Source organism: Giraffa tippelskirchi, chromosome 13 (assembly GCF_054371585.1).
Source record: "Giraffa tippelskirchi isolate mGirTip1 chromosome 13, T2T-mGirTip1v1.2.pri, whole genome shotgun sequence".
Taxonomy (NCBI): Eukaryota; Metazoa; Chordata; class Mammalia; order Artiodactyla; family Giraffidae; genus Giraffa; species Giraffa tippelskirchi.
This window is the reverse complement of record NC_137287.1, coordinates 1,692,928-1,719,003: the sequence shown is the minus strand read 5'-3', so window position 1 is coordinate 1,719,003 and position 26,076 is coordinate 1,692,928. Positions and strand designations below refer to the sequence as shown.

The 26,076-nt window shown below is 49.7% G+C and overlaps 1 protein-coding gene across 3 annotated transcripts in view; it reads left to right on the top strand.

The window, feature by feature from the left end:
* Positions 1-26,076, top strand: part of GNA12 (G protein subunit alpha 12) — a 73,910-nt gene that overhangs the window by 35,215 nt on the left and 12,619 nt on the right. For all 3 annotated transcript variants that reach the window (XM_081552681.1, XM_081552680.1, XM_081552678.1), the window contains one exon: positions 7,006-7,221. In XM_081552681.1, coding sequence (XP_081408807.1) covers positions 7,006-7,221 — 216 coding nt within the window. The remainder of the gene's footprint in view (positions 1-7,005; positions 7,222-26,076) is intronic.

The window sequence follows — 26,076 nt, the reverse complement described above, 5'->3', positions numbered from 1 at the left end:
TTGACTAGAAGCTGAAATTGCTGGATTTATAAGTTGTTTTAAAAATGTGTTCTTCCAACAATTTAAAGTGTCATGTAGTATCAAGATGAACTCATCAATCTGCTTAGGACTTTAACTGTTTATATTTGGGTGAGTGAATAAAATGCATGGTTATTGAACAAATTAATAGTCCAGTAACACTGTTACTCAAAGAAGAGCTTCTTAAGTAGCCATTAATGAGGCTCAAGTAAATTGTCTTCTGCCTTGTTTTTTGCTTGAGTGTACATAGGTTTTAGAATTGTCCTAGCCTTTGTGTTTTAGGAAACTGGCCTTTTACTGAAGAAGTTTAGGGCAAGATATTTTATTATTCAGTTATGCCTGCTGTATTAGTATCTTTTAAGACTTAGCAACTCTATGTCATGACAGGGAGATACATATATATATATATATATATATATATATATGTATGTATATATATATAATTATCATTTCTGCAAAATAGAGTGTATATAACATTTCCAGAGTCCCTAAGCTCTTGCTAAAAAGGAAGGAAAACTGGACTCAGATTTTAAGCAGATGTCCCACGGTACAAAACTTCCCTAGAGCTTGCTTTTGCAGATTCAGAACAAAGTTAGTGGAGAGTGGTTTTTGACTGGAATAATTCAAAATAAGGGCAAAGAAAGCTGTCTTCCCCCACCGCCCTTGATGTCTTTCCCCTCCAAATGAAGTGAATAAGATACAGAAAATGGACTATAGCTCACTGGTAGCATTCTAAGTTTGTCAGCAGTTTTGCCAATTTCCCTGGATTTCTAAAAAGAGAAATAAGGGGCCTTTTCTTCGAGTTTGGGTGAAGTTAATTTGGACCGGTTCCAGCTTGCCTGGGTGGCAGCGTGCAGTGGGAACACAGGCTGCTTTTGGATACACCGGGCTTTTTTTAAAGCCAAACCTACGTTCACCCCAATAATTAGGGCAGGCCTGGTCTGCGCAGCGTTGAAAGCAGTCTTGGTAAATGAGCACTCAGGCTTCTGAGGCCTGTCTGGTTCCCTGCCTTCGCCTCCGACATCAGCTCCCGAGGGAGCAGAGGCTCAGGTGAACCCACAAGTGGGGCCATGCTCCTCGGGGGGTCAGAGCGCGTGTGCCGCGGGGCAGTCGTGCGGGCAGGCCCATGAAGGGCGGTGGGGGGCATGGCCGCCTGGCTCGGGGCAGATGGGGCTGGGGTCCTGGTGCAGCCCCTTGCCAGCCTCGGGGAGGCTTTCTCTGACTCGCCCTGAGGAGCCTGACCCTCTGCCTGGAATCTCACCGGTGAAATCCCTGCCCCCTGCTCAGGTGCCTGCTGTAGCTGGTGAAGTCTGTGTCTCTGCAGGTGGCGGGGAGTTTGGGGTGATGTCTCAGAGAGAGTGCAGGAACCAGGGAGGCAGGCAGGAAGGCCAGCGGGGGCCTGGTCTGAGTCCTGTCCCCCCCCGGATGAGTGGGCTCTGATGAGCTGTGGGCACTTGTTGAAATGAAGCGGGGCTTCAGAAGCTCCTCTCAGGTTAGTGTTCTCCAGCCTCACCTCTTCCTTTGGCCTCTAGTAACCTTCCCTTCCTACACCGTGTAATTGGAACATGCTGCTGCTAAGTCGCTTCAGTCATGTCCGACTCTTAGCGGCCCCATGGACCGCAGCCCACCAGGCTCCTCCGTCCATGGGATTCTCGAGGCAAGAGTCCTGGAGTGGGGTGCCATTGCCTTCGCTCTAATTGCTAGTTAACTTTTTTTTTCCTTTACTTTTTTTTTTTTTTTTAATAAATTTATTTATTTTAGTTGGGGGCTAATTACTTTACAATATTGTAATAGTTTTTGCCATACATTGACATGAATCAGCCATGGGTTTACATGTGTTCCCCTTCCTGGACCCCCCACCCACCTCCCTCCCCATCCCATCCCTCTGGGTCATCCCATTGCCCCGGCCCTGAGCCCTTGTCTCATGCATCGAACATGGAATGGTGTTCTGTTTCACATACGATAATATATATGTTTCAATGCTATTCTCCCAGAACGTCCCACCCTCACCTTCTCCCTCAGAGTCCATAAAATTGTTCCATGCATCTGTGTCTCTTATTCTGACTCGCATATAGGGTTATCGTCTCTTATTAATTAGTTTTACTTTTTATTTTGAAATACAGATTTGCAGGAAATGGCAAAGGCAGCGCAGAGAGGTATCTCCTTTGCGTTTCCACCAGTGGTTACATTTTGTTTAACTATAGTGCAGCTTCAAAACCAGGAGACTGAGGTTGGTCCAATGTGTGTGTGTGGCTCTGACACATAGTATCACCTGTGTCCTCAGGACACAGACCTGCCCCCAAACCATAGGGAACGCCCTCCAGCCGCCCTCTGCAGTCACAGCCACCCCCCTTCTGCTACCAGTCCTCGCCCCCAGGAGCCCGGAGTTTGTTTTCCATCCCTATGGTTTTATCATTTCAAGACTATTATATGAACGGAATCACATAGTATGTTAACTGTAGGCTTAATTTTTTTTTTTTCAAAGAAACTGAAAAACTGTTTCCTAGAGTGGCTGTCGAATTTTGCATCCCCACCAGCAGTGTAGTAGAAATGGCGTATCTCTGTGTCCTCACCGCCATTTGGCGTTGCCGCTGATTTTTCTGTTTTAGCTGTTTTCATAGATGTGTAGTGATGTCTTCTTATCAGAGTCTAGGTCTGCTTCTCCCTGGTGGCCAGTGAGCTTGGACATCTTGTCTCTGCTTATTCGCTGTCCGCGCGCTTGCTGGTGAAACAGCCCCCCGTGTCTTTCACTTCCCAACTGGACTGTTTTGTTTCTTTAAATTGTTGAGTTTTGAGCATTCTTTGTATATTATAGATATGAGTCGTTTGTCAGATATGTGGTTGGCAGATATTTTCTACCAGTCCCAAGCTTGTCTTTTTATTCTCCTAAAGTCTTTTGGAGACCGAAAGCTTTAGCTTTCATGAAGTCCAGTTTATCGATGTATGCTGTCCCTGTTAGTCGCTCAGTCATGTCCGACGCTTTGCGACCCCACTGACTGCAGCCCACCAGGCTCCTCTGTCCATGGGGATCGTCCAGGCAGGAATACTGGAATGGGTTGACATGCCCTCCTCCAGGGGATCTTCCCAACCCAGAGGTCAAACCAAGGTCTCCTGCACTGCAGGCAGATTCTTTGCCGTCTGAGCCACCAGGGAAGCCCTTTTTCTTTTATGAACCACGCATTTTGTGTCATGTCTAAGGACTGTTTGCCAAGTTGTGGACCCTGCAGTTTTCCTACTATGCTGTGGTTGTATGTTTTGAGTCAGTTCTGTATCAGGTGTGAGGTTTAGATCAAGGTTTTGTTTTGTTTTTCTTTGCCTATGGATGTCCTATTGCTTTGACATAATTTATTAAAAAGCCTATTCTTTCCCTATTTAATTGCTTTTGGATCTTCAAAAAAAAAAAAAAAGCAGTTGACCATCATACTTATGTCTGGGTTTTCTATGATGTCCCATTGATCCGTGTGCCTAGTCCATCACCAGTACCACAGTCTTGCTTATGGTAGCTATGTAATAATACGTCTGGAAATTAGATTCCTCCCACTTAATTTTTCTGTTTTAGTTAATCTAGTGCCTTTCCATATAAATTTTATAATAGTTGTATCTATATCCATAAATGCAGGTCAGGAAGCAACAGTTAGAACTGGACATGGAACAACAGACTGGTTCCAAATAGGAAAAGGAGTCCGTCAAGGCTGTATATTGTCACCCTGCTTATTTAACTTATATGCAGAATACATCATGAGAAATGCTGGGCTGGAAGAAACACAAGCTGGAGTCAAGATTGCTGGGAGAAATATCAATAACCTCAGATATGCGGATGACACCACCCTTATGGCAGGAAGTGAAGAAGAACTAAAGAGCCTCTTGATGAAGGTGAAGGAGGAGAGTGAATAAGTTGGCTTAAAGCTCAACATTCAGAAAACTAAGATCATGGCATCTGGTCCCATCACTCCATGGGAGATAGATGGGGAAACAGTGGAAACAGTGTCAGACTTTACTTTTTTGGGCTCCAGAATCACTGCTGATGGTGACTGCAGCCATGAAATTAAAAGACGCTTGCTCCTTGGAAGGAAGGTTATGGCCAACCTAGATAGCATATTTAAAAGCAGAGACATGACTTTGCCAACAAAAGTCCGTCTAGTCAAGGCTATGGTTTTTCCAGTGGTCATGTATGGATGTGAGAGTTGGACAGTGAAGAAAGCTGAGCGCCGCAGAATTGATGCTTTTGAACTGTGGTGTTGGAGAAGACTCTTGAGAGTCCCTTGGACTGCAAGGAGATCCAGTCAATCCATCCTAAAAGAGATCAAGCCTGGGTGTTCATTGGAAGGTCTGATGTTGAAGCTGAAACTCCAGTACTTTGGCCACCTCATGCGAAGGGTTGACTCATTGGAAAAGACCCTGATGCTGGGTAGGATTGGGGGCGGGAGGAGAAGGGGACGACAGAGGATGAGATGGTTGGATGGCATCACCAACTCGATGAACATGGGTTTGGATAGACTCCGGGAGTTGGTGATGGACAGGGAGGCCTGGCGTGCTGCAATTCATGGGGTCGCAAAGAGTCGGACACGACTGAGCGACTGAACTGAACTGAACTGATATCCATAAAAGATCTTGCTGGGATTTTATAGAAATTGTTCAACCTGTATATCGGTTTAGAGAGCGTGTCATTATTATGTTAACAGTTCCAATCCATGAACATGGTATGCCCCACCATTTATTAGATCTTTGATTTCTTTCATCAACATTTTATAGTTTGCAGCATGTAAGTCCTGTGCATGTTTTGTTAGATTTATACCTACGTGTTTCGTTTTTGTGCTTGTGATTGTTAATAGTATTGCATTTTAAATTTCAACTTCTGGGACTTCCCTGAAAGTCCAGGGGCTCAGACAATCCACTTCCACTGCAGGGGTGCAGGTTTGATTCCTGGTCACGGAGCTAAGGTCCTGCATGCCGCATGGTACGTCTGAAGATTTTACAACTTTAAATTTCAATTTCCACATGTTAATTTCTGGTGTATAGAAAGACATTTTACTTTTGTCAGTTTTTATACTCAGCAACCTTGCTGAATTCGGTTGAATTCTAGGAGGTTTTCTTTGATCGATTCCTTGGAATTTTGTACATAGACCATTGTTTCATCTGCAAATAGGCTTAGTTTTATTTTTTTCTCTCTAATCCATGTACCTTATATTTCTTTCCCTCAACTTACCATGGAACCATGTTGAATAGCAGTGATGAAAGGAGATGTTCTGGTCTTGTTCCCATTCTTACCTGAAGCACTCAGTCTTCTACCATTGATTTTTGGTGTTAGCTGCAGAGATTTTTGTCAGTGATCCTTATTAAGTTAAAGAATTCTCTATTCCTAGTTTCCTGAGAGTTCTTGTTATTAGTAATTGCTCAGTCATGTCCAGCTCTCTGCAACCCCATGGGCTATAGCCCGCCAAGTTCCTCTGTCCATGGCATTCTCCAGGAAATAATACTGGAGTGGGTTGCCATTCCCTCTCCAGGGGATCTCCCCCCGACCCAGTGATCAAACCCAGGTCTCCTGCATTGCAGACAGATTCTCTACCATCTGAGCCACCAGAGAAGCCCTATTTTTCTTATTAATCAGTGTTAATCGTTTAAATCCATGTTTGTGTCTCCGGGCCAGGTTCTGAGTTTCAGGAGCTCAGTCACTGCTTCGTCAGCCTTTTGTTTTCCTGCAGTGTGTATCTCAGTGCTCTGCCCCCAGTAAACATTAAATGTGTTTGTGGATCAGAGGGACTGGGCGTGGACCCCGAAGCAGGAGCTCACAGGACATTTCTCACCCAGCAGTGCTGGGTGCTGGGTCTGGAGGGGAGGCTGCAGCTACGTTCTGGGTCACCGTTCCCTCTCACCTTTCACCTCACCTTTGGTTACCTTTCGCCTCTGTGCTTCACGGCAGATGCTCCAGCAGAGATCTGCAGGAGCCCCAAGTTTTTAGGATAACTGCCAACTGAAAGCCACTGAGCTCTACACAGTCAATGGGGGAATTGTATGTTATGTGACCTATGCTCCAATAAAGCTGTTCTTTTTCTCAGAAAAGTAATTGCCAGCTGGGCAGAGATGTCCTGATGTCCTCTGTGCTCGGGGACAGGGGACTGCTCTCCGTGCCCTGGGTTCCCCAGACTGCTCTGAGCCAGCCAAGGCCTTTCCAGATGGCAGGGTGAGGGTGAGCCTGCTGCAGCCCAGGGCTCCCCCAGTGCTGGGGGTGCAAGGAGCATTCAGCAGGTCCCCCAGCAGAGCCCAGAAGCTTCCATAGATACCGCACCGATCATGCTCAAGCTCGGAGCCAAGGGTGACGGACCGGACCTGCTTCCTGCCCAGGGAGGCATTGTCACCGCAGCAGTATTTCCACAGTTTGGCCGCATTCTCTCACCCTGTTTTAGTTCTGTCCGTTTCTGCACCTTCTTGACTCTGTCAGTGAGGTGAGGAAAAGGCGGGAAGTCCCTACTATTTTTAACCAGGAGGAAATAGGCACAACAATGAGACCGGTTCCCCATCCTCCCGAGCACGTCTGAAACGTGACCGCTCCCGCCCGCTCCCCGTTCAGTCTCCCGCTCTGACCCCTGTGTGTTTACTCCTCCGCGGGCCCCCTGGTGACAGGGCAGCAGGGCTGCAGCTGGAGCTGTCCTAAAACACGGGCTCTTCCAGCGCCGCGGTTCGTGCTCTTTTCACACGTCACTCTGCGAGTTTGTGGCCACTTCTTCCCCGACCTGTCGTCTCCCTCCCGGGACCTTTTCAAATAAGTGACAGCACAGGGCAGACCTGCGATGTGGCCTGTGCGTGGGCCGTGCGAGCCTCCGCCTTGATAGTCACATCCCCGGGAGTGCAGCGCTCGTGCCGGGACAGAACAAACCCGGAGACAAACCCTGGCTGCAGGTTTGACAGCTCCTGAGCCTTCTGCTGTCTACTGCGACTCAGCCTTCGCAGCACCGTGAAACTCTCCATCTTATTTCTTTTCTTTCCCAGGGCTCGAGGGTTCTGGTCGATGCACGAGACAAGCTCGGTATCCCCTGGCAGTACTCTGAAAATGAGAAGCACGGGATGTTCCTCATGGCTTTCGAGAACAAGGCAGGGCTGCCCGTGGACCCCGCCACCTTCCAGCTGTACGTGCCCGCCCTGAGCGCGCTCTGGGGGGACTCCGGCATCAGGGAGGCGTTCAGCCGCAGGAGCGAGTTCCAGCTGGTAAGTGAGCCCTCACCTCGGCACCACGGGCTTAGACCTTGTGGGATTCCCCTTTACAAACTCTGAAACCACAGGCGAACTGTAAATTGCTCTAAATCCTGATATTTAAGATCAGAAATACCCAATGCTAATTAAGCCATGTAAATGGTTCGAGAAGGAACGATATTAATTCATTCAGGCTAGATAAACGTTTCTGTTCAAGGAATATGAAGGATTCTTAAAATACAAAGTATTGGCGTAACTCAAGGAGCTCAAATTTTCTAAGTATCATTCTTCATAGGAAATCAACACATCCTTAAGAGAACGTCCCAGCTGTGACATATGGGTCCTGCCCGGCAAACCATGAATGGTCTCAGATCTGTGCCTGGGAAGCGCACGTGAACCCTTCAAGCTGTTCCCCTAGGTTCTTCCCTTTCATCTTAAAGCCTGAGAGTTTCAGGAAGCCTGGTGATCTTCGTCACTTAGCTTCATCTAGGATATGAGTCTGTAAACAGAAAGTTTGGGGTGTTTAGCCTGTCTGCATTCCCGTTTTTTTCCTAAGTATCCGTCAACGTTAACTGTCTACAGAGATGGGTCTGAGGTTTCTCCTGTAACTGGAACACGCGCCCAGCTGATGTGAATGCCCCTCCCTGGGGTGTGCAGACGTCACCCTGCCCTTCACATCCCTCTGCCCCCTGAGAACCAGGATCCCGAATTTCACATCACTGGTCCCTTGCCTGTCTCTACGGTGTTGCCATAATATGTATTTATTTTTTAAAACCAGAGTCTTGGGTCTCCCTATTCGCACCCTTCACACACGCGGTTCTCGCTGCATGCATTTTTCCGACCCCCCCAGCGCTGCGCCATTCATTTAGGCAGCATGCGTGGCTGTGCTCTTGCACGGCCCTCTGCTCTCCCACCGTGCGGGTGTGCCCAGATGCACCCGTCTCCTCGTAGGTGTACTTTGGGGTTGTTTTCCGTGTTTTGCTGTTAGAAACGGACGCCCCTCCACCTCTCCCGTGCACCCCAGGTGCCCACGTCCAGGGGTCCCCAGGACGAACACCGAGGAGGGGGACTGGCCGGTTGTAGGGCGTCTGCGCCTGCAGACAGACAGACAGAATGTGTCCAGTTGTCTTCCAGAGCAGCTGCACCGGCTGTGCCTGTGTCAGCAGCAGAAGCCCCCGTAGCTCTCCCTTAGGTGCTGTCTGACTTCAGAGGTGTGCGTAAGAACCCCTCTTAGCCGAGGGAGCTGAGATACCCTGTATTCCCATAGTGCCTCCTTAGGGCTTAATTGAAATCTCCCTGAATGCTTGGTTATATGTATTTCCTCTTCTGGGAAATGCCTATTTATGTCTCCTGATAATTTTTTACTAGTGAATTCTGTGCATTTTCCTCCTGGATTTGAGGTGTTCTGCACAGTCTGCCGGATAATCCTTTCAGTTCAGCTTCTGTGTACTTTTCATCTGATCCCCCCCCAACCCTCACATCTTACACAGTCATCTCGGCATAGCTAGGAAATTGATACTGGCACGCTGCTATGAATTAAACTGTAGACCTCATTCAGATTCAACTGCTTTTCCTCGAATGTCCTCCTCACGAGCCAGGATCGGGCTCAGGACCCCCCTGCACTTAGCCCTCGCGTCTCCTGGGTCTCCCGTTAGGGTCAGCCGCTCGGTCTCTCCTGGGTCTTTATGACCTTGACACTTTGAAAGACCACTAGTCAGTCGTTTTGTAGAACGTCCGTCTTTGGGTCTGTCTGGTGTTTTCTCATCATTAGGATGAGCAAGAAAACCTCTTCTTTTTTGGCAAGAAAACCACTGAAGTGATGCTGTATCCTCTGAGCATCCTGTCGGAGGTATGAGCTAGCGATGTGTCCGGTTCCTGGTGGTGGGGCCTCGATTACTCGGTTAACGCACTGTGAGGTCACTACTGTCCCTTGTTACTAATAAATATTGGGGGTAGGTGCTTTGTGACTCTGCAAATATCCTGTTTCTCTCTAAGCTTTTGCCCACGGATTTTAATATCCATCGGTGGATCTGAGGGATGACATTTTTATAACTTTCATTTTCACATTCATTCCCAAGTTTAAAGATTAAAATGAAACAGTCAGATGAACTAGTAGATAACAGTTGCCATAGAAAAGAACTGTTAGTATTCTAAAGGGCATGACTATCAGAAACAGCTGGAGAATACACAAACTCCTAAGTGTGAAATTGGGGTTTAGGTCCCCCACCATGCGTGCGTGCTCAGTCATGTCCAACTCTTTGCAACCTCATGGACTGTAGCCTGCCAGGCTCCTCTGTCCATGGACTTCTCCAGGTAAGAATACTGGAGTGGGTTGCCATTTCCTTTTCCAGGGGATCTTCCCGACCCAGAGGTCAAACCTGCGTCTCTTGCGTCTCCTGCATTGGCAGGTGGCTTCTTGACCACTGTGCCCCAGGGAAGCCCTGAGGCACCCCCCACAGAAACCCACAAACTGAAATGATCTGGGAAAGAATAGTCTCTTCAGAGCGTGGTTGGAAATTGCCGTTATCAATTGAGAATTTACCCCAGAAGGTAAATTTACAAGCAGCGTTTAACAAGTGCTACATCTAGGGTGTGAGTGTGGTGGGATGGCTTGTCAGACTTTTGTCTGTCCTCCTTGCTGGGCACTGTGGTGGGTGCTCTTTCACTAAAGCCTCTCCTGTGAGCCGGGCACTCTGCTGAGGTCAAGTTCCGCTTCCTCAAAAAGCTGATAAGACAGATACCTAAGCAAATAATCACCATAAAATATACTGAGAAATGTGATTGAGGAGTATCCAGCTACACGATGCATAAAGGGAGAAGGTAAGCATTCCACCTGACGGCAGGGGGCAGGGAGGTGTTTGGGGGCAGACTGTCTCAGGGTGAGGGGGGGAGTCTCTGCACGCGTGTGCGGCCTGCGCGGGCGGGCGGAGGGGGGCCAGAGAGGCGCCGCCGCCGCCGCCGCAGAGGCCGCCCTGCTTGGCGGGCCCCGTGCGCAGGTCACCGGTCCCGCCTCCAGCTGCCGCACACAGTAAAGGAACTTGGTCGGCTCAGAACGAAGTTTGGGGGTGGAGGGTGAGTGGGAGCTCCGTGTGTGGCTGGCACTGCTTCTCGGGCCTGCCCCCTCCTCGGTGCTGGGTCAGTTCTGGCCTGGCTCCCCCTGCACAAGGCTGCAGCAGGGCCCACCGCCTCCCGGAGCCGGGGATGCCATGCAGGTAGATGCCCCGCGGGGCTCCTGAGGCCTGGGTGAGCGTCCAGCCCTCGTGCTCCGCGGTGGGGCGGGGGTGAGGATGGCCCGGCGGCACTCGCGGTGACCACCCCAGCCACACAAGCGGCTCTGTTCCCTGTAACTGAGGAACCAGTGAGGTGTGGAAAGCAGGAGTGTCTCCAGAAGTCAGTCAGCAGTGCCGTGCGTCAGACAGGCTGAAGGGGAGCAGACGGGAGGCCCAGGCCGTGGGGGCTCCTGTAAAAGAAGTCTGGCTAGGGAACAGTGAACGTGAACCGGGGCAGGAGGGTTCTGATAACGGGCCTCAGTGTTAGCGCTTAACCGCCGCTGGGTTTTTGCATAACTCTTTGCTCATTGTCCGGTTAGTCACCCTCTTCATCATCATCTGCCCTCTAAAGGTGCGTGTGAGCCGCGAAAATCAGTAGGTACAGAACTGCCCAATAAACGGAACCAGTTTTTGCTTTTATCAGCTGTGCTCCTGAGATCGTAGCCCGTGAGCTGCATTTAGCGACTTGCTGTTCCTATAGGTTTGGTGCATCTTTTCTTAGAGGACCGGGCGGCTGCGGGGCAGTTGGTTCCTCTGCTGGAGCCTCACCTAAATCCTCTTGACCGACTCTGACCCCAACGTTTACTCGTTCAGATGTTTGGGGGGCTTTACATGGCACAGTGTCCAGCATACACAGAGACCACGGGCTTTTCTCTCTGATGCTTTTTGCTTCACACTATTGGATGTTAAAAAAAAAAAAAAGAGTTCACTGTATTATAAATCATTTTTTTTCCTTCTTCCAGTTCCTGTTTCACAGTGGCAGGGCATAGTGCTTCCTTGAAAATGTCTTCCTCTCTTCGGCTTTGGAAGATGAAATTGGAGACTCAATTCAGGGGAGGAAAGTCTGTTTCTTGATTTCTGAAAGTCAAGTGATTCTGCTAATTACAGAGACTTTTTTTTCTGTCATGTTTAGAATAATTGAGTCTTTGTAACATTATCAGGGAGTGCTGGGTGGCCAGAAAAGGCCCGCTCTGGGGCTGAACTGTAGAACGGGAGGAGAGGAGAGGTGTGCATCTCCGTTGTGTGTGTGGACGCTGCTGCCTTAGAAGCAGATGGGTGTGAGGTTTTAAGAGGAAAATTACTCTGTGGCTGAGTGAGTAACATGCTGAGTATAAAAGAATCAAATCACCCATCTCACTCCTGACATAAAGTCCACACATGCTGTGCTCAGGTTTTGTAGCATCTGGGGCTTCGATTACCCCGGGGTCACCGCATCAGCTCACAGGGTCCCCGTGGTCCTCGCCCACCCCTCACCCGATGGATATACTCTGTAAGGGCCAGAGAAACACGATTTGAAGTTCTCAGGCTTGGAACACTTCTTCAGTGAGGGTCTGGGATAAAGTAGTGCCCAGAATTTGCCTTTGCATTCCTGAAACAGACATCAGCTTGTGCTGTGTGGTGGTTACATCTTTTTAGAAAAAAAAAAAAAGAACAAACCAGTCACTTTGCAGAAGGGCTTGACCTCACAGGTACTGTTCCCTTGGAAAGTTGCCTGCGCTTTTGCTCAGTTCAACCGCTCAGTTGTGTGCAACTCTTTGCAACCCCATGGACTGCAGCACGCCAGACTTCCCTGTCCATCACCAACTTCTGGAGCTTGCTCAAACTCATGTCCATCGAGTCGGTGATGCCATCCAACCATCTCATCCTTTCGTCCCCTTCTCCTCCTGCCTTCAGTCTTTCCCAGCATCAGAGTCTTTTCAAATGAGTCGGTTCTTCGCATCAGGTGGCCAAAGTATTAGAGTTTCAGCTTCAGCATCAGTCCTTCCAGTGAATATTTAGGACTGATTTCCTTTAGGATGGACTGGTTGGATCTCCTTGCAGTCCAAGGGACTCTCAAGAGTCTTCTCCAACACCACAGTTCAAAAGCATCAATTCTTTGGTGCTCAGCTTTCTTTATAGTCCAACTCTCACATCCACACATGACCACTGGAGAAACCATAGCCTTGACTAGAAGGACCTTTATTGGCAAAGTAATGTCTCTGCCTTTTAATATGCTCAGTAGGTTGGTCATAGCTTTTCTTCCAAGGATCCAAGCGTCTTTTAATTTCATGGCTGCAGTCACCATCTGCAGTGATTTTGGAGCCCAAGAAAATAAAGTCTCACTGTTTCCATTGTTTCCCCATCTATTTCCCATGAGGTGATAGGACTGGGTGCCATGATCTTAGTTTTCTGAATGTTGAGTTTTAAGCCAGCTTTTTCACTCTCTTCTTTCACTTTAATCAAGAGGCTCCTCAGTTCCTCTTTGCTTTCTGCCATAAGGGTGGTGTCATCTGCATATCTGAGGTTATTGGTATTTTTCCCAGCAATCTTGAGTCTAGCTTGTGCTTCATCCAGCCTAGCATTTTGCATGATGTACTCTGCATATAAGTTAAATAAGCAGGGTGACAATATACAGCCTTGATGTACTCCTTTCCCGATTTGGAACCAGTCTGTTGTTCCATGTCCGGTTCTAACTGTTGCTTCTTGACCTGCATACAGATTCTCAGGAGGCAGGTGAGGTGGTCTGGTATTCCCATCACTTAAAGAATTTCACAGTTTGTTGTGATCCACATAGTCAAAGGCTTTGGTGTAGTCAGTGAAGCAGAAGTAGACGTTTTTTGGGGACTCTCTTGCTTTTTGTTGATCCAAGGGATCACTACTCTACACATGGACATCACCAGATGGTCAATACTGAAATCAGATTGATTATATTCTTTGCAGTCAAAGATGGAAAAGCTGTATACAGTCAGCAAAAACAAGACCGGGAGCTGACTGTGACTCAGATCATGAACTCCTTATTGCCAAATTCAGACTTAAATTGAAGAAAGTAGGGAAAACCACTAGACCATTCAGGTATGACCTAAATCAAATCCCTTACAATTATACAGTGGAAGTGGCAAATAGATTCAAGGGATTAAATCTGTTAGACAGAGTGCCTGAATAACTATGGACAGAGGTTCATGACATTGTTCAGGAGCCAGTAATCAAGATCATCCTCAAGAAAAAGAAATACAGAAAAGTAAATGGTTGTCTTTGTGAGGAGCCCTTACAAATAGCTGAGAAAAGAAGAGAATCTAAAGACAGAGGAGTAAAGGAAACATACCCATCTGAATGCAGAGTTCCCAGGAATGACAAGAGGAGGTAAGAAAGCCTTCCTCGGTGATAAATGCAAAGAAATAAAGGAAATCAATAGAATGGGAAAGACTAGAGATCTCTTCAAGAAAATTAGATCAAGGGAACATTTCATGCGAAGATGGGCACAATAAAGGGCGGAAATGGTATGGACCTAACAGAAGCAGAAGATATTAAGAAGAGGTGGCAAGAATACATGGAAGAACTATACAAAAAAGATCTTAGGGACCCAGATAACCATGATGGTGTGATCACTCACCTAGAGCCAGACATCCTGGAGTCTGAACTCAAGTGAGCCTTACTTAGGAAGCATCACTACGAACAAAGCTAGTGGAGGTGATGCAATTCCAGCTGAGCTGTTTGAAATCCTAAAAGATGATGCTGTTAAAGTGCCGCGCTCAATATGCTTTTGCTGGTGTGATTTTAATTGGGTTTCAGAAGTCTTTCCCCAAGCTTTCTTAGGAAGCAGGCTTTTGAGGCACTAGAGGATGAGAGTGAATGGAAGATGAGGTGATTTGATTTGTAGCCGTGATAACTCTCTGTAACTTTGGGGCCACATGAAACAAAGTGACATACAGTGAATGGGCACTTTGGGGCATTTTCTGTGCCCAGTTCCTTGTCCTTCTAGGAAAGAAATCCACTGTATCACCGTTCGGCGGTTACTTTCAACCACTTGAGGAACAGTGTCATGGTAGCTGGTTGATTGGGAATAAGTCCTGGGAACTGGGGGTCCAGTGGTTAAGACTTAGCCTTCCAATGGAGGTGGGGTACGGGTTCGATCCTGGTCTGGGAGCTGAGATCCCACATGCTTCGGGCCAAAAAAACAAAACAGAGAACAGAAGCAATGTTGTAATCAATTCAATAAAGACAGAAAAGAAAGAAGTCCTGAAGTCACAGCTTGTTTGAATGGCAAGCGATGCCCGCGAGCTATTCAGGGCTATTTCCCGGCTCCTCTGAAGGCCCTGTGGGAGTCCAGGGGTCTCTGCCAGACTCGACTGGCCCCTGGCCCACCTTTGCCTCTTCCTCTTTCTCCGCTGTCGAGATACCCTACCTGCTTGATGGGTTTTTTAATGCTGTAGTCTAAGGTTTATATGAGAGGGGACAAGAGAACCCCCAGAAAGTGCCGTGAGGGGGCCGTGCCTTTTCCCTGGAGTCGCCTGTGGTACCGTCCGGAACATCTCAAAGAATCTTTCCCACTTCAGAACAGTGGTGGCCCCTGCTGTTCGTGGCAGGCACAAGACTCCTGGGTGTCTATACTGTTCCCCGGAAGCCGGAACAGCAGGGACACTCCCTTCTGTCTGTCACCTGAAGGAGGGGCTGGCAGGGCGGGCGTCTGTCCACACCCTTGCCTTGTCCTGCCGCCTGGCTCCTGTCCTCAGACGTGGGCTCCAGGCAGCAGCAGGAGGAGGGGGCGGAAGGGGAGCCCACCCTCTCCTTGCAGGAGACTTGACACAGGGGCCGTCCGGCCCGTCCCCCTCACTCTCAGAGGCCACCCCTTGGGGAGGCGGCCGAGCGTGGTTCTCGGCTGGCGGAGCCCCTTGGGGACCTTCTCCCTCCGAGATGCTGGCGATGGGGGGCTGGTGCTTAGCGTGGACCCCAGGGAAGGCCAAGTGGGGTGTGCTTATTCTCACGGTATTGCACGTGGGCTGAACCTCGCAAGTGGGCCTTCAGTCTTGTGCATCTGTTTTAGTTTCATGGAATTCATTCATTCAGCACATTTTTGTGGAGCAGCCACCACGTGTCAGGCACTCATAAGTCCTGGGAAAGCACAGCGAACAAACAGGAAGACCCCAGACCGTGTGGAGCTGACTTTCTGACAAGGGGAGACAGAGAGTAAATACGTTAGTAATAGGTGAGCGTGCGTGTGTGTGCACCAGCACGTGTGGTAGTGTGTGCATGCATGCACGCGCTTGCGTGTTGCGTGTGTTAGGGGAAAATAAAGCAGGGGACTGGGTGGAGAATGGAGAGGGGCCTCGAGGGAGCAGCAGGGGTCACGGGCCGTTTCCAAGGGGCTCTCGGTCCTCCCCACCTTCCGTTTTCCCGTCCGTGGTGCTGGCCGAGCTGAGCGTGCGGCCACGACTAGGCGGCAAGTCCTGCCCGTCCTGGCTGGTTGTCGCCATGGGATCAAGGTCTGAGACTGGTCCTCTAAATGACCGGGCAGTCCACCCCAGCCTTCTCCTTCCCATACGCCGTCAGCGTCGAGAACCTGGAGGGTCAGCACAAACCACGAGAGGACGCAGATGCACTGCGCGGCCAGGGGCCCACAGCCGAGTTGTTTAAGCCTCTGTGCTTCGGCTCATGGTTCGAACCGATGGAGTGCCCGAGGGGCACTTGAGAACCCTCTGAAGGAGACAGGAAAGCAAGCTCTGGGGTGAGGGGAGCGTGTTCTAGCCCAGAAGAGGGGCGAGTGCAAAGGCCCTGGGGTGGGGCCGACGTGCGTCCCAGGGTGCACAGATGGGGTGGGGGCAGCTGTGCAGAGCAGGGGGCTTACGAAGGCCGTGCGAGGGGCTGCTGGAAGGACTCGCGGCAGAGGAGTGGGACGGCTTGATTCCATTTTAGTCGGGTCCCTGTGGCAGCTGTGTGGATGATACAACAGGGAGGCCCGACAGAGGCTTTTGCGGTAATCGGTGACGGGCGTGGGGGGTGATGAGGGGTGTCGGGTCTGAGCACCTCAGATCTGGAGAGGAACGTGCGGGTCGCCTAGTCTCCTGTCCACTCAGCCTACAGGGATCCTCCCCACCTCAGGCCTGGCGGTCAGCGGTGAGCCTCGTGAGCCTGGTGCTGCATTTTCTCTCCCGCATTCAGGACTCCGGTAGAGAGCGCGGCTCCCTTGGTGAGTGGCTCCCAGGCGGCTCCGCGGGTCTGACCAGCCCTCAGAGCACAGAGCGTGTGCAGCCCCACTCGCCAGAACACGTCGGGCACCTTCTCGAGGTCGAGCTCTCCTCCAGGACCGGGGGTCGGACTGAGTGACCTAGGCTTTCTGCGAAGACCAGTTACCCTTCACTTCCTCGGACCTTACCTTGAGGAATGCCAGGCCTGATGGGGCTGAGCAAGGCAGAGTTCCAGCACCCCGGGGGCCCCACGCCCTCCCCGGGTGGGGACAGGCTGAGTCCTCAGTCTCCGGCTACTGTTTGGTTAGGGTCTGACCGGTGAAAAGTGAAGGCAGCACACTGTCCTGGTTTCCCGTCCGGCCAGCCGTACCCTCTCCAATGCTGTGAGAGGGTTTTCTTCCACGCCCTCATGTCTGTTTTATTCTTCAGTTTTGACCAACCTGATAAGTGAGAATTGTGCTTAGTCACTCAGTCATGTCCGACTTAGTCGCAACCCCATGGGCTGTAGCCCGCCAGGCTTCTCCATCCATGGGGTTCCCCAGGCAAGCGTACTGGAGTGGGCTGCCATTCCCTTCTCCAGGGGACCTTCCCCACCCAGGGTTCAAACCCAGGTCTCCTGCACTGCTGGTGGATTCTTTGCTGTCTGAGCCCCAGGGAAGCCAAGTGTTTATTAGCCATGTGTGTTTATGCACTGGTGACTTGCTGCCCATCCTTTGCTTCTTTTTTCCTGTTGGACACAGGTTTCTCTTGATTTGTACCGGTCTCCCACTAGATGCTCATTTTTTCCAACACTTTTTTTTTTGGAAGTAATTACAGATTCACAGGACATGACAGAGACAGTACACAGAGCTCCCCGCATCCCTCGCCGAGTTCCCCCTAACGGTCTGGTGACATCCTACGTGACTACGGTCTGATATCTGTTCAGTGAGTGTGCGTGCTTCTCTCACCTTACGTGTCACACACAGGGCTGGCGTAACCACCACCGCGACCAAGATGCATCTCCCCGTCTCCACGGAGATGAGCTTCCTGCTGCCCCCGGAGTCACCCTCCCCCACCGTCCCTCATCCCTGGCAACCACCTATTTGTTCTCTGTCTCTAAAATGTTATTATTTAGGAAGTATTGTGCAAATGGAATTGTACAGAACGTGACCTTTTGAGGCTGACACTTGTCACTCATCCTAAGGCCGCTGAGATACACCCAGGTTGGTCCTGGGTCAGTAGATATCTTTTCATTTCTGAGTCGTATTCCATGGTGTGGAGGTGCCATAGCTTTTTAATAAAATTATACTTAGATATACAGATATATGGGCTTCCCAGGTGGCGCTAGTGGTAGAACCTGCCTGCTGATGCAGGAGACATAAGAGATGCGGGTTCGATCCCTGGGTCAGGAAGATCCCCTGGAGGAGGGCATGGCAACCCACTCCAATATTCTTGCCTGGAGAACCCCATGGACAGAGGAGCCTGGCAGGCCACAGTCCGCGGGGTCACACAGAGTTGGACACAACTGAAGTGACTTAGCACACGCATGTATACACAGACATGAAGAAATGCATCGGTGTATCATTTTTTATCTTAACAGTGTCAGAAATGTCAGAAGTTAGTGACTGATACCTCGAGAAAGTGGAGTTACCAGAGATCACTTTCTGAGTTATGGTTTGATACTGTGTGTGTGTGTGCACCTTCCCTGGTGGCTCAGCTGGTAAAGAACCTGCCTGCAATGTAGGAGGTCCCAGGTTCGATTCCTGGGTCGGGAAGATCCCCTGGAGAAGGGATAGGCTACCCACTCCAGTTTTCTTAGGCTTCCCTGGTGGCTCAGCTGGTGAAGAATCCACCTTCAATGCAAGAGACCTGGGTTCGATCCCCAGATTGGGTAGATCCCCTGGAGAAGGGAAAGGCTACCCACTCCAGTATTCTGGCTGGAGAATTCCATGGACTGTATAGTCCATATGGTCGCAAAGAGTTGGACACGACTGAGTGACTTTCACTTTCACGCATGTGTTAGTTTTTCCACCTTTCAAACTAAATTAACTTTGCCAGTACAATCTATGTGGGGAAATCTCAGCCTTCCTAAAACCTCCTATTAGAGTCAGAGGGACTTGAGAAATCCTCTCATCAAATCCTATTTGATATTGCAACAATGGGAGGCCTGGGGGTTGAAGAATTTGCCTGAAGCTGATGAATGGCCCAGCCAAGATTAGGATGCATCAGTGGTGTGTTCGGGTCCTGGTCCCAGCTCCACGGAGGGTGGCACTCTTATTTTTCCTCTGGGGTGGCTCAGGCCTGAGGGCGCAGAAGCGGGAAGCGGGAGTATTTGCTATTCTTGGATCCCATGCTGGTGAGAAACTTCGTGTTCCTGCTTATGACGCTGGCCTTTCCCCTCCATTTCATTCATCACGATGAGTATTATATACTTACAGACCTCAGAAAACCTATTTTAATATAGGTCTTTGTGAAAAATGTTGCTATAAGCCTTATTTCTGGAGGGTCTGTAAGCCAGTGACGTAAGGGCCCAGGATGGAAATGCGATCCACAGTAGATTTAAAAATGCAAGATGTTGCATGGTAACACGGCCAGAAACCCCAAAGGAAAAGAATGGTGGTTTGACTAAGTGAACATTTTTAACTTTCCTCTGGGAAAAGCCAGCATAAAGTAAGGCAAAAGGCAAACAACAAGTTAGAAGGAAAACAACCCTCAACATAAAGCAAAGGTGTTTCTCATATGTCAAGTGCATCAAACAGCAGCCTGTGTGAGCGAGCTCTGGCGTGTCGACACAAGACCGAGCAAAGGAGGACACAGGGTCACCACCCTTGCTACTAACCACGGAAATGCAAATAGAAGCAGTAACGAGGTAGCTTTGGTCAGATTGGCGGTGATTAATAATGTCCTGGGTTGACTGGGGTCTTAGGAAGTACCTCCTGTCACTCACACACACAGGGTGGGAGTATAAAGTGATCAGTTTCTTGGTGTGTGTTGAAACATAAACGTGCTGAATCCTCCGGCAGTAGTTCAGCTCCCAAGGAATTTATCCTAAAGCAGTAATTGCAAGATTTCCGGCTTCTAATTACAGTGGACTAGTTATCTAGAGACTTCTGCTGAAAATAATTTTAAATCCTAGATAAAATGTTAAAAATAACTTTATGAAAGCATCTAAGCGCTGACAAGACTGTGAAGAATGACCAGGCCAAACCCTAAAGAGAGAGTTGAACCTTGAGAGATAAGCCGCCCCGAGCAGCGGTTTCTCCCTGAAAGAGCTGGTGATCTAAACGGCAAGCCCAAGCTGTGAAGTTCGGCAGACTTCTCAGGGTCTGACCACAAGGTAGAAACTTAAGATTGCCAAAGCTGAGCAATCTATAGGAGACTCTCCCATCATAAGCTGGGACCTCAGAGGGTGAGGCCAAAGTAAACCCACAGAAGGAGGGGGAGGGAAGAGAGCTGGGCTTGGCTGCCAAGCCAGAGCAGGGAAGAGGCGAAACAACCCCCGTGTTCACCCGGAACCCCAGTGCTCTCAATGCGGGTTAAAGGGACTCCAGACAGGTCGTGTGCCCGAGGAGCAAACAGAAACTCTCTCTGGAAAAGACAGCCTGGCCCTAAGCCTTGGCGAGTCCCCACAAATCACGTTTTTAAGGACAGCAGGCGTCACAGAGCAGCCACAGTCGCAAGGAGACAGCCCGCAATTCCTGGGACTGGAAGAGGAGCGACGGCAGAAACAGACCCGCAATTCCTGGGACCGGAAGAGGAGCGACAGCAGAAACAGACCCACCATCTTCAGGCCTTAAACTCGCCACACGCAGATGCTGAAGCAGCTGTGCCTCATACCCCCGTAAAGTTGTGTGTATAAACAACTATTCTTTCTACATATATAACTTTATGTGTGTATAAAGAAATAAAATATCTCCAGGAAAAAGTGGAAACTTACTAAAAAGTGGTATAACCTATTTTAAAAGAGCAAACTGGAACTTGTAGAATTGAAAAATACAAAAACCAAAAATAAAACCTCGGCAGTTTGTACCCTATAAAAGAGTATTAATAGTGTAGAAGAAATACTGGAAGAAAGTTTAGGATTAGAGTGTCTTTTCCAGAGAGGATTTCCATTTGCTGCTTGGGCCCAGAAACGGTTCAGAATGGAGAAGAGAGAGACAAAAACGGGGAAAATACGAAAGAGACTGAGAGGTACGGAGGGTGGAGTGAGAAGGTCTGATGTCCATTCAAGCAGGACTTACAGAAAGAAGCCTGGGGCAGAGAGCGCACTGGGACGGGTGACGGCTGGCAAAGTGCGTCAGATCAAAAGGTCAAGAACTCCAGTAAATCCCAGCAAGGTTAATAGTGAAGTCCTAAGTAGATAAACCATAACCGAACTGCAGAAAACCAAACGCAGAAAAATCTTAAAAGTAACTACAGAAAAAGGTAGAGATGAGCTTTCAATGAGTGGCATTTTGAAAACTTTCTTCCTCAAAGTTACAACAGAAGCCAGAAAGAGTAAACGATGCTCTGAGGTGGTGCCTATGAGAAAACACGACTTCTAATCCAGAATTCTGTAAAAGTGAGGACAGAAAAGGGACACTTTCAGAGGAAGCTGATCATCAGCAAATCCACCCTAAAGGAACTGTAAAGACTACAAGCAAGAACTGTGGTGTTGGAGAAGACTCTGGAGAGTCCCTTGGACGGCAAGGAGATCCAACCAGTCCATCCTAAAGGAAATCAGTCCTGAATATTCATTGGAAGGACTGATGCTGAAGCTGAAACTCCAATGCTTTGGCCACCTGATGTGAAGAACTGACTCATTGGAAAAGACCCCGATGCTGGGAAAGATTGAAGGCAGGAGGAGAAGGGGGCGACAGAGCATGGTTGGATGGCATCACCGACTCAATGGACATGAGTTTGAGTAAGCTCTGGGAGGTGGTGATGGACAGGGAGGCTTGGCGTGCTGCAGTCCATGGGGTTGCAAAGGCCCAGACACGACTGAGCGACTGAACTAAACTGAACAGGCGAGAGGAAAGGGATCCCAGATGGAAGGTTGGAAACCTAAGAAAGAACGGAGACTAACTTGTGTGGTTTTTCCTTTTTTTGGTCATATTTTTGGCATCAAGTCCAAGATCTGGAGGGTCTACCCCCGTGTTTGCTTCTTGCGTTGAGGCTGTTGGACACACTGCGGCTGTCGGTGCTTCCCGGGTGAGTGTCTGCATGTGGAGTGAGGCACAAGGCCAGCCTCCCCTGCACGTGGACGTGCGTCATTCCAACACCGTTTTCTGAGCATCTGTTCTTTCCCCATCGAGTGGTCTTGGCACCCTTGACGAATGTCAGTTAGTCATGCGTGTCTGGGTTCATTTCTGGTTTTTCGGTTCTATTCCATTGGCCTGTTTATCTGTCCTTATGCCAGTAACACACTGTTTTGATTGCTGTAGCTTTGTAGCGAGTTTTGAAATCCGGAAGCATGAGTCCTTCAGCCCTGTTTCATTTTTCTCATTGTGGTTTTGGTTTGCATTCTCCTGAGGACAGATGATGTCAAACCATTTTGGAGGGAGAGTAAAATGGGAGGGACTTGTTCTTCATGGAGATCAGCAAGCTGCTGCCCGCAGGCTGACTTTCTTTTGTCTTATTTTTATTTGAACCCCTAGTTTAAATTTTGTTTTTTGCATTTAAAGAAGAATATGCAGTAAAGATGACTATATGAAGTCCCTATAACCTAAAACATTTACCACCTGGATCTTTACAGAAAAAGTTTGTTAACCCCTTCTCTAATAAAATGGGCTTCCCTGGGGGCTCAGATGGTAAAGAATCCACCTGCAATGTGGGAGACCTGGGTTTGATCCCTGGGTCGGGAAGATCCCCCTGAAGAAGGGAATGGCAACCCACTGCAGTATTCTTGCCTGGAGAATCCCATGAGCAGAGGAGCCTGGCAGGCTATAGTCCGTGAGGTCACAAAGAGTCGGGCACGACTGAGCAACTAACACTTCGACTTTGACTAACGAAACAGATACTAAGCTTTATTTTTTAAAACAATTTAATAACCACTACAATGGAGGTACTGGTACAGAATAAGATATTGTGAATTCTTGCAACTGTCAAACGTCTTAGTTTCTGAAATCTGGTGAGCATGTAATATCATTTCCTCCTCTCAGAAATGCCTTTTCAAACCTTGGGCCCACTTTTCTATGGAATTGTCAAATCCAATAAGATAAGTAAATTGGTGAAACCACACAGAGAACAATGAAGGTGATCCTTGTATACACACCCAGTTTTAACTGGATTAGAGACCTACATGTGAAAAGCAAAACTGTGTCTCTTTTAGGAGGTAACATAGAAAAATCTCCATGATCTTGGGGGTAGGGAAGGACTGAAGTCATTCACAATGCCAAAGGAGAAGATGAAGACTTTGACTACCATCCAGTGAAGAGCTTTGTTCATCCAGTGAACGTCTTCACCACCTCTAACCTGCAAGAAAAAAAAAATCATGTCCAGAATATTTAAAGAACCTCTACAAACCTGTAAGAAACAGGCCATTCAATAGAAAAATGGGCCCAAGGCTTGAAAAGGCATTTCTGAGAAGAGGAAATGATGTTACACACTCACCAGATTTCAGAAACTGAGGCATCTGACAGTTCCAAGAATCGGCAAGAATGTGGAGTGACCGGAGCTCTGCTACAGCCCGATGCTGGGCGCAGGGGTGGTTGTGGGTTGGGGCCCCCAGTTTAGAAGATAGTTTGAGAAAAAGCAAGAGGATTCCTGCACAGCATCCGTGTGTCTGTGTTTCATGGTTGTCGTCATCGGGAGTGTTCCGGTGAGCAGGTAAGCGTTTCCTCGATCTGTGCACCAGCTGTGTGATGGGCATCTGAGCTGTTTCCGCTGTTTGGCTCTAAGAATAAAGCTTCTGTGAACGTTCTTATGCATCATTCTTCATGTCGGTCGCTCAGTCGTGTCCGACTCTTTGCAACACCATGGGCTGTGGCCCGCCAGCTCCTCTGTCCATGGGGTTTCTCCAGGCAGGAATACTGGAGTGAGTTGCCATTCCCTTCTCCAGGGGTATCTTCTCAACCCAGGGATCAAACCTGGGTCCCCTGCATTGAAGTCTTAAAGGAAATATAAATATACCAGTGGTACTTCCAAGAGGGAGGAAATTTGGTTCTCTTGGGGCGATTTTCACAGTAAGTGATATTTCATTTTTTTTCCGTCTTTCCTTCTTACCCAATGTGACGTAAGACGTTAGGAGGATCTCTTAATGACGGTGAGTTCGATGATTCCTCCAGTGGAAGGACAGAGCAAGTCTGTCTTTCCAGGTAAACTCCCAAGCAGCCCGGTGCCTCAGCGGCGGTGACCCACGGGGGAAGCGTCCCCCCTGCCCTCAGCGCTGCTCGTCGCGGCCCCGCCGAGGCTGGCCCCAGGAACACCTCTTAGTGCCCGGGTGGCGGGCGGGCCGTACAGAGCTCTCCTTTGGCTTCTCGATAAATGTTGCCTCTTAAAAAGGCACCAGGTCTGCTCACCCTAGTGCCGAACGTGAGAAAATGTTGTCTTCTCTGAGTTCCAAGAAGCAAGATTTTGAAATAACCTACAATTCACCCTCTTATTTACTGAGCTTAATTTTTTTTTTTTTTTTTTTTTTCGGAAATATCAAGCAAAATTCCCCGTTTGAGACGCTGGAAAACATGTTGTTTTGAGAAGCAATTTATTGACACCTTTCAAATGTCCCCTTTGTCCAGGAGGTCCCCACTGCCCAGGCTGTGGGTGGCTTACGTCCCGTCTGGCTCTGCTCCTGAGCAAATCCCCGATGTTGTTCTAAGGAGGAACCCCGAGAGCAGCCAGGACTGGGGTTTCCACACACTCGTGGCCGCCCCTCGGCAGCGCCCTCTGGGACGTGGCACTTGGCTTCACAAGGGCCCGGGTCGAAGTTCTCTCCGGCCGGCTCTGGTTCTTGAGGGAAGAGAGCCAACTGGATGTCTGCTTCACATCCCAGTTTCCGCCGCAGGGGAAGGAGGCAGGGAGCTGACCAGGAAGCAACCGACAACTGACCGCTGTCAGGTACTGACCGAGGGTGGATCTCCAAAGCGCCTGGTAAATCCGTTTCACAGAGGAATGTCTTAAGACTTGTCCTCTGTCTTGAACTGCACATCACCTTCATAGGTGGTTTTGACAGGCTGATCTGGCATTGAATCATCATCTCCTTTGAATCATTCACCAGAACCTGAATAAACAAGATCATTGATTCAGCCTGATTTGTTTTGTAACGTAACCTTTTTAACGTCAGAGGTTTACTGATGCAATTTTTTTTTTTTTTTTTTTTTTTTTTAGGTTAAGAGTAGTTAGTGAAAGTGCTGAATTTTGAAGTAGCGTGACATGACCCGGTAATAAATACATCACAGGTAGCAGTCAGTGCCCGCTTCCAGAATCTTCTTTACGAGACTTCTCTTTGGGAAACACACGTTTTTGTGGCAGCTGTCTCGGAGCAGTTGTTTTCCGCCCTGAGCTAGCTTTGGGTCCCGGGTGCGTCTAGAGTTGAAGAGACGTCGGCGGGCGTCCGCAGAGCATCACCCCAGGCCGTGGCCGAGGGAGTGCGGGGAAGCTTTTCCAGACGGGGCGTTTGCTCAGACAGTTGGCACGGCCGAAAGAGAAGCCCTCTGTGGGCTCCCTGTGCTGGACTCCGCATGTTCTCTGCCAGGTGAAGCAAGTAAACGTAGGAGCTGAGCGCCCGCCGGTGGCCCGCCCTCATCCAGCCGTCCAGCGCAAACCTCCCTGGGTTCCTGCCCCGCGCCGCGGGGTCCCTCCTGTGAACCCCCTGTGGCACTGCTGCTGCTCTCTGTGCTCAGGTGGGGGCCCTCTCACGAGAGGCTGCTCGCTCCTGCTCAGCAGAAAGCTGGAGGCTTGGCTGAGGGCAGAGAGGCGGCCGCTGGGACCTCTGGTCCAGACGACCTGCGGAGTCGGGATCCCGGGGCCAGACCTGCCTGCCCCCGATGCGGCACAATGGCCCCTTGTGCGCAGCTGAGCGGCCCGGGAACATCCCGGGCTCCCCGCCTCTGGCCTCCCGGCCTCCTTGCCGGCCGCAGCCCCGGCTCCCTGCGCTGAGCTTGCCTTTTCCTGCTTCCCAGCGCCAAGTGGCGAGCCCGCGGGTGAGTCAGGCTTTGGCAGACAGAGGGCTGCTTTGAGCCCTTCTCTTCCCCTTTTGTTCCGCCGAGGAGGGGGAGGATGGGAGCGTCCAGCTGCAGGCGCCCTGACCCCGGCGCGGGGGCCAGGGGCGTCCACATGATGTCACCCCCTGTGTCCTGCCGCCGTCTACCGAGCCTTCACGTCGGCCGTGGGATTCCCATCCCTGTGTTAACTTGATTCGTGGGAAGTGCACTTGAGCTTAGCCCCGCAGGCTGGCGGGTGGCCTCAGGTAGTCAGTTACAGCGCGGCCTCCTGCACAGGCCTGGCCTGGGGGCTGAGCGGCCGCTTTGACCTCGAGCAAGTTAACGTCTGAGCTTTGGTTTCTTCACCTGGAGAATGGGAGTAATCCTACTGTTTTGCATCAGATAATAAGCGCCGATATGCACAGGCGCTGAGGGCCTGTTACTGGCCTCATGGTCCAGCTGGGTGAGCGGTTTGTGCCGATTCAGCCACCTGCCCATCTGCGATGGCTGACAAACCAAATACTGTGAGCCTGTGTTAGCCAGCATGGTGCCGGGCCCTGG